The 7,914-nt window shown below is 44.6% G+C and overlaps 1 protein-coding gene across 1 annotated transcript; it reads left to right on the forward strand.

Moving 5' to 3' along the window:
- Positions 1-1,820: 1,820 nt before the first annotated feature.
- Positions 1,821-4,964, forward strand: LOC131759408 (calcitonin receptor-stimulating peptide 2-like). Its single transcript, XM_059068459.1, is given in 3 exon segments — positions 1,821-1,906; positions 2,667-2,804; positions 4,805-4,964. Coding segments are annotated over 3 exon segments (384 nt in total).
- The last annotated feature ends 2,950 nt before the right edge of the window (positions 4,965-7,914 follow it).

A 7,914-nucleotide genomic window follows, 5' to 3' on the forward strand; every position in this document is an offset into this window, starting at 1 on the left:
AGAAGCCAGGGGTTCAAAAGCAGCATCCCTGGGCCCAGAATGTCATTGGTGCTGAAAGGTAGTTGTGGCAGCACCAGGGGCAGCATCCTGATCCCTGGATCACAGGCTCCACGGGATTATTTTCATGTCTACAGTTCAAGTGTGTGGACTTCTCAGTCTCCACCTTTTGGTTATGGTAACTGTAGCATCTTCCGGAACTATACACATTAGTTTTTAACATCTAGTTCCTGTATGAAATGCCTTTCTGCTTAAAATACCTATTGTAGCTTCTGTGTACTTCTAAAGCTGACCAGGGACCATCACAGATGTGGATAAGCATGCTTACTGAAGAGAATGGATGAAGCAGTGTGAGGGAATAAAATTCCTCATGAGGGCATGAGCTGTAAAACATAGGGAGAAAACAAGGCACCAGCCCCACTTTATATTTGACTGAAAGGTGGCTTCCTTGAAGACTGCTTCTTCCAGAAGCACTTACCAGCAGCTCAGGCTGGCGTTCCTCTCAAAATTAAAATACAATAAACATCAATGTCTCCCAACTAACCTCCAAGTAAATCTCATTGCCACCACACAATGTCCTTCATTTGTTCTTTGTTCTTCTATACCCACCTCCTTCACCCCTCCCACCCCCATTTTAATAAAATAAAAGAAGACTGGAAGGTGCCTTACAGCTATTTTAGTTTATTTACTACTTTCTAGACTTATAAAGAGGCCAAATCAGTAAAATGACTTTCCTAATATAAGCCATACATGATCTACTGACCACCTATGTTCCAACATTACCCCACACCTAGTAGGACTGTAGAGAAGTAAAATAAATACCAGAGGGTTACTCTAGACATTTCATGCTTCAGGGTCTCTTTCCACTTCTGTCTAGGTCTTTTTCATCACACAATTTATGTTACCCCGCAATTCATCCCAGGATCCTTCCACAGGTAACACCGCATGGTCTCAGTCCGTGGACTCTCTGCTCCACTCTCCCCGCACTGAAGTGGGCTCCAGTCTCTCTGTCTCCTGCGGCACACGTGCTTAGGTCAATTTCAGGATGCTGGAGCTCCCCAGGCACCATCCACAGAGCAGGCCGCAGGAATGGCTTTGTGCGGACAGTGCGCTTACGGATCACATCCCTCTCCTAATGGTCCATGGGAAATGGGTTCGGAACCTGGCCCAGCACAAGCGGATGGCAAATAGGTGCAGTGACTGAGGGGCAGGTAACCTTTAAACACAAGCCCCAGTGGCAGGTTCTGGGAACTTTTTTCCCCCATTTAAGTCCTGGGTTCCAAATTAAAACTCTGCCAGCTTGCTTCTCACAGGGTACTCTTTGCCAAAGTGTGAAGCAGCTGAGCAGTAGAATTTGGTTCTTCAGTTTCTCAGGGATTCCAACCACAGAGATATGTCCTCCCTACCCACCTCCCCCAACCAGGTATGAGCAAAAGCCCCACACCAGGAGGACAGCTCTTGGTTGCACAGTGGGAAAAGCTGTGGTGACAGGTTCTCAGAGTCTGTCCTCCAGGAGTCCTGGCCAACAGGTTGTATGTGAGATTGTGTGGAGTGACAGGGAGGGGGCTACGGACTGAGACCTCCTCACCCAGTTGTCCCACTAGGTTTCTTTGCTAAGCCAAGCATGCTACAGGCTCACTGGATCTTCCAGCAGTCCACTTGGCTGAGAAGGAAATGATGGTGAAGGGAAGTGACATGTCCAGCCTGAAGTCAGGACGCCAGGGAGTTAGAGTCAGAGACAGGATCAGAGCCTGGGTCTGTGGGCTCACAGAACTTGAACTGCTGCAGGTGGTGATGCCATTTTTCCCTTGCAGAAAGGTGCAATGGGCTTCTGGAAGTTCCCCCCATTCCTGGTCCTCAGCATTCTGGTCCTAAACCAGGCAGGTATGCTGCAGGCAGCGCCATTCAGGTGAGACAGCCCTGCCAGGAGCGCTCTCACCTCCCATGGCCCCTGGAATCATACAGTTCTGTGTTCTCAGTTGTGCTTGTGCTGAATCTTTAGCAACTGGCTCCTGGTGGGTGGAGGTGGGGGGATGGGTGGTGGTAATGTACAAATGTACACTTATATATGTTAATCATAAAAAGGTGTGTAGCACACAGTTTACAAATAAACAGAAGATATACAGTACTAGTTATTATAAATTTCTTATAACTCATTGAACCTCACAACATACTTTTGTTGCTTTTTATCAAACACTTTTATCTTTAGCAAAGCTATTTACTAACGTAACCATAATTTGAGAAATGGACTTCATCCTAGTCTGCTAACTACTTGGCCAGTAAATTTGTTATTAAATCTGATATGTGATCTATTCATCTAATTTCTCATCCTCATTCAAATTATATTTATTAAATTGAAACCATTTTCAGATTCAAATTATCATTATCATTTAATTTTTAATAATGGCTGCATTTAACACTAAGCTCAAAAAGTTCCTGAAACTCTAACCATCAGTTGCCAGCAAACCACTTCTTTGAGGTCACACCAGAGCCTAACTCCTGGTGAAGCAGCATTTTTGGATAGACAATGGCCTCATTTCTTCCGTTGGCAGTTGGGGCAGCCACATCCTCAGGGGAAGATGCAGAAACCAGGAAACCTGGCTGCTTATCCTGGAGGTGGGGGTAGGCAGGGACTCAGAGCCAGGATTGGGCTTGCTTCCCTTCCCTACGTGGGCCTTGGAGAATGGCTTTGATCCCGCTACACTCACCAATAAGGAAATGCGCCTCCTACTGGCTGCAATGATGAACGATTATGTGCAGATGAAGGCCCATGAGCTGAAGCAAGAGACAGGAGGGCTTCAGGTAAGGCTCTGCCCTCTGCTCAGCACTTACCCTCTCCCCTGGCTTACCAGGAAGATGTATCCTGACAGGTAGTAGAGAACATAGGCAGCCAGCAAGCAGTCACTGTTCACCTTGGCTTGGGGCCCAGCTCTTCTACAGGCTCCACTGAAGACAGGTCATGTGAAGGAACTATGGTTGCACCACATGTACGAAGATCCCTTTCTAAAAGCAGCGGGGGAAGCTGTGGAATCCCTCACTCTGGAAATTGTCTGGCAGTACTGAGGATACCTCCCAGCACTGGAAGAGTTTAGCCTCGTAAAGTAAAGCCAGGGAATGAATCCCATGTATCTCAGGGGATTTTAGAAATCTAGCACCTCCTTGTTAACCTGCACGTGATATTCTTTCATACCTGCAAGGCATCTTCATTGCACATTTGCAAGGTGAAGTCAGAGCCCTTACAAAGGATGTTGTCAGGTAGTACAGTGTCTGAGGTAGGTCCAGGGCCTTTAGATGTGTAGAATCTGTGGAGATGTGCATGTTCTCACTGGACCAGACACCCTTCCCCAGCCCCACCTCCCTGTGCACCCTGAGCTTGGAGCTCACACCAGCTCCTGACCTGGCCGCACCTGGGCAGAGGCATGTGCTGCACCTGTATCTGCCCTAAGAACCTCTCTGCAGAGCAAGAAGGACTGAGCAGCATGTGGAATGCTAGAAAAGGTCACCCCTTCCCCCCGCAGCCCTTCCCACACTGCCCTGGTTCAGTGAACCTCTGTGTTCTCCTAATGGAGGATGCGTGAACCGCCCCCATTCCTGCCCCTCTGTTTTTGCTCCAGGTGCCCTCTCCCTATTCTAACTTTCTGCATGACTGCCTGCAGGGGCAGCCCTGGTGCATGGTATTGTCTAGCCTGACTTTTCCCTGTAGCCTGGACAGGTCCAGAACTAAGCAGTGCAATAATCTGAGTACCTGTGTCCTGGGCACATACACATAGGACCTCAACAAGTTTTACACATTCCCCTTAACTAAAACTGGGGTCAGAATGCCTGGCAAGAAATGGGTTAGGGCCAGAGTATTGGAGAAAGACCATGACCCCTCATGTTGGCATGCCTCAAGGTGCCTACTCAACTCCTTCCTCTCCTTTCTAATTCCTTTGTTCCTATAACTTGATGCATGTGGTCTTCTCTGTTTGCTCTTTGGGCTAGTATCAGTGGCATTCTTTGTGGCAGTGGATGTCTGGAACATCAGCTGGGAGGAGGGAGAGCAGGCCAGAGAGAATCATTCAGGAAGAGATCAGGAGAGAGAGGGCAGCCCTGTGAGTACCTGTGGATTTCATAGCAGAGCTTCTCAGTCCTGCTTCTGAAAATGCCTTTCATTGGGGGAATAATAGTATATTTCTAAAAACCCGTGAGCTGTGATGGTTATTGCTCTGGCCACATCTCACACTTCATGGATACAGGGACCTGTCTGGCAAGTAGCTTTAGCCCTGGGTAGCTGGAGTCAGGGCATAGTGGGTGGTCCCTGTGAACAACCTCAGGCAGCAAAAACAGGAGCACTAAGCACCTCTGAGACTTGATGCTGCAAACTTGCTTCCTCTTCCAGGAGGACAGGGGAATTTTCCTTTTCCTAAGGAGTACTCAGTACCTTGTGAATGGGATGCATCTTCCAGACAATCTTTAAGAATGAGGTTGGATGTGGCACCATAATCTCTCTAGTCACCTAAGCCTTGGTTAAGCTTTCATTTACTTTCGTTTACAGAAAAGACTGGCTGCTATAGTTCTGTGTTCCATGGCTTCTTGCCCAGAGCACATTTGGGTTTTCTGACACCCTTGGAAACGTCTATGGGGAGTGATTGTGGCATTTTCCCTAATGCCCTATAATTGTCTGTGGTGATTTTGTGTTTAGGAAAAATATTTAAAGTTCATTGGTGCCTCTCAGAGCAGTAATTCTACCATGTTGGTCCCATGGGGTAGCACCTGCCCTCAGCCTCTCACTTACAGGCCTTTTCTTTTTCTCTATCCTGCAAATCAGCATCACTGCCCAGAAGAGATCCTGTAACACTGCGACCTGTGTGAGCCATAAGATGGCGGGCTAGCTGAGCAGGTCTGAGAGTGTGGTTAAGAACAACTTCACGCCCACCAACGTGGGCTCCAAAGCCTTTGGCTGGCACCGCAGCGACCTGCAGGCCTGAGCAGTGAAATGACTCCAGGAAGAAGACAACCACCCTAGTACCTCAGACGGCAGGGCAGATGGCTGGGTATTGCAGGAGTGCAGGCCACAGTCTGACCCTCCCTGGTCCTGTATTGTAAAAAAAAATCCACAGTGAAGGTGCTAACCACAGTGTCTAGAGAAAGAACAGAGTCCCAATAGCTAGAACACCTAGAATTTGGGTCCATTTCTGGCTTTTTTCAGTGTCTCCAAGTGACTCTGAGATCATCTGCCAGGAAATATAGATCTTATTCATTTAAAACACTGGTCCCTACAGTTATAATTGTAACTTTTCTAGTTTTTTAGTTTGAAAGGCAAAGACACTACCCTTTGGGAGTATTCTCTACAATGTCATGTACATCTGGATTCAGAGCATAGACTTGGGTTCAGACACTGTGTTTGTCCTCTACTAACTATGTGACCATGGACCTGACCCTCTCTGAGCCTGTTTCCCCATATAACTTGAAAGCAACAATAAGTACCTACCTGTATCATTAATATAAAAAGTAATTGAGATAATACATGACAAGAGCTTCACTGCTAATAAGTAATAATATTCTAGTTCTCACTTTTTTTTTCTCCTAGGTCACCAAGGAGTTGAACTCCATTTCTTTTAATTTGCACTGAAAAGCAACTTAGTGAAAAGAAATAGCATGGAAGACACACATATATGCTTGCCTTTTGATACTGAAAACACTCCTTTTTGCTTGAAATAAACTAAAGATAAATGCAGAATAAAATCACTGTAATTACCCAATGTGCATCTTTTTTATAGTTCATTCTGTATTCTATAAATATGACGCATGTCTCACTGGCTTATCTGGTAGCAAATCTGGGCCCTGTCAGCCAACCTGTTGGCTGCTCTGCTAAACCTCAGGGGCACATGAAATCGCTGCCTTGTGGGTGCCTGGGGATGCCTAGTAATGCTGAGCCTCAATGGAACTCTCTCTTTAAAGAAATATTCTCATTTGTGTACTTCATCAAGATAAAAAATATATTTTTGATACAGTTAAAAGGAGTCCCTGCTGTTATTTATGTTGTTTTCCCCATGAGAACCTCAGGGACCCGTGACACTTTGTTGACCAGGCTGGCTCAAATGAGGCAATGATACCATGTTTGGGGTGGGTCCTCAGTATCCTGTATCCTCAGTGTCTAGTGAAACACCTTTACTGGAATTAGAACCCTCTGCATCTCAAAGAGACATTCACATTTCTTTTCAGAGAGTGCCCTGGTCCCCAGCCCCAGGAGTTATCTGTTCTCTTCTCCTTGACTTAGGTTTGCCCTTACCCACTCCTGCCTTTCCTCCCAACAGCACCCCTTCATACACCCCATAGCCTGCAAAGCCCTTTAGAACAACGGCTCACAGTTTGAAAGGGGATCACACACTGGCAGACCTAGAAAGATCATCAGATGCCATCTAATCCAACTTTTTACGCTCTGATGTGCAGAGAAGAAAAGTGCATTGCTCAGGTCCTGCAATAAGTTTAACAGAGACATTCCTATATTTAACAAATAATCACTGAGTGTCTGCTATATGCTTGACCCTATTTGAGCTCCAGGACCGGAGCAATGAACAGAACAGACAACCCCCCCTGCATTCATGGAGCTTATATTCTAACTGGGAGAGACTGAGGTGATACATGCTGTAGAATCGGAGATGGTTGGTATTGGAAGGAGTCTGGGATGTCATAGGGTCTAAAGGTTTATTAAATACATAAATTCCCCCGTGTCAACATCCCTGGCATTTGCTGGAAATGCTGGTGACAAACTGCTGACTGTAACTTCCAAGGTGACTCAGCAGCAAGTTTCACTGGTGGGCAGTCAGTTAAGAGGGGTTTTTTAATTAGAAAAGTCATTTTCTACTACATACTGATTCTAGTTATTTCCTCAGAAACACATAGAATTATGACCCTTGCTCCCATTCATTCTTTACTCATCACAGTAGTACATAAAGCAGATCAGACCATGTCTCCCTTAAGTACAGAATACTCCATTGAGTCCCCATCTCACAAAGTAAACTCTTGGGGCATTGCAGTGGCTTCTTAATAAACTCCACTTGGTCAGAGGATATGTATTAAAATTTATTTCCAAATTCAATTTGCTTGTGACTTATTTAGGATTTTGTACTACCTTTAAGTCTAGAATTGGGGCTATGCCAATGGTATCAAATGAGTTGGCAAACTTTAAATTTTTCTGTTTTAAATCAGTGCAAATAGCATGAAAAGTATCTCTGCCTTAAGCTGGATGTAATTCACCTGTAAAAGTTTCTCATAGAGTTCTTTTTATAACATAGTTCCTTGCAAGGTTTTTAATTTTTTCAAGATTATTCAACTCTACTATTTTATTTTATTCTGTATATTCTTGACATATATATTTCTGTGAAACTTTAATTTTAAAATTTTTACATGCATTAGCAAATCATACGTTTTCATTATAATTAAACAATTTCATATTTGAGGTTATATCTTCTTTTTCATTCTGGATGTAGTGTACCTGTATTTTTCTTATGGTAGTCTAACAGATATCACATGACCTGACCCTATATATACCCTATATATTTCTCAGATCTCCTGCCAACTGACCCATTGCTTGCTCCACTCCCATCTTCCTCTGGGTCTTTGCAGTTACTATTTTCTCTGCCTAGCATTCTATTCCCTCAATGTTTGCATGATTGACTCACTCCCTTTCTTTCAGAACTCAGCTGAAACATCACCTTCTCAGAAAAGGCTTTCCTGTATGCTTATATATGAAATGGCTCTGATCACTGTCTACCCACCTTATTCAGCTTTATTTTATCCATATATAACTTACCATTATTTTATCCACATGGAACCTATCACCATCTAAAATGTTACATATTTAGTAGGGTTTTTTGGTCTATGTACTTCCACTAGCATGTAACCCTATGAAGGAAGTTATATGGATATTTACCT

The sequence above is a fragment of the Kogia breviceps genome, chromosome 7, assembly GCF_026419965.1.
Source record: "Kogia breviceps isolate mKogBre1 chromosome 7, mKogBre1 haplotype 1, whole genome shotgun sequence".
Taxonomy (NCBI): Eukaryota; Metazoa; Chordata; class Mammalia; order Artiodactyla; family Physeteridae; genus Kogia; species Kogia breviceps.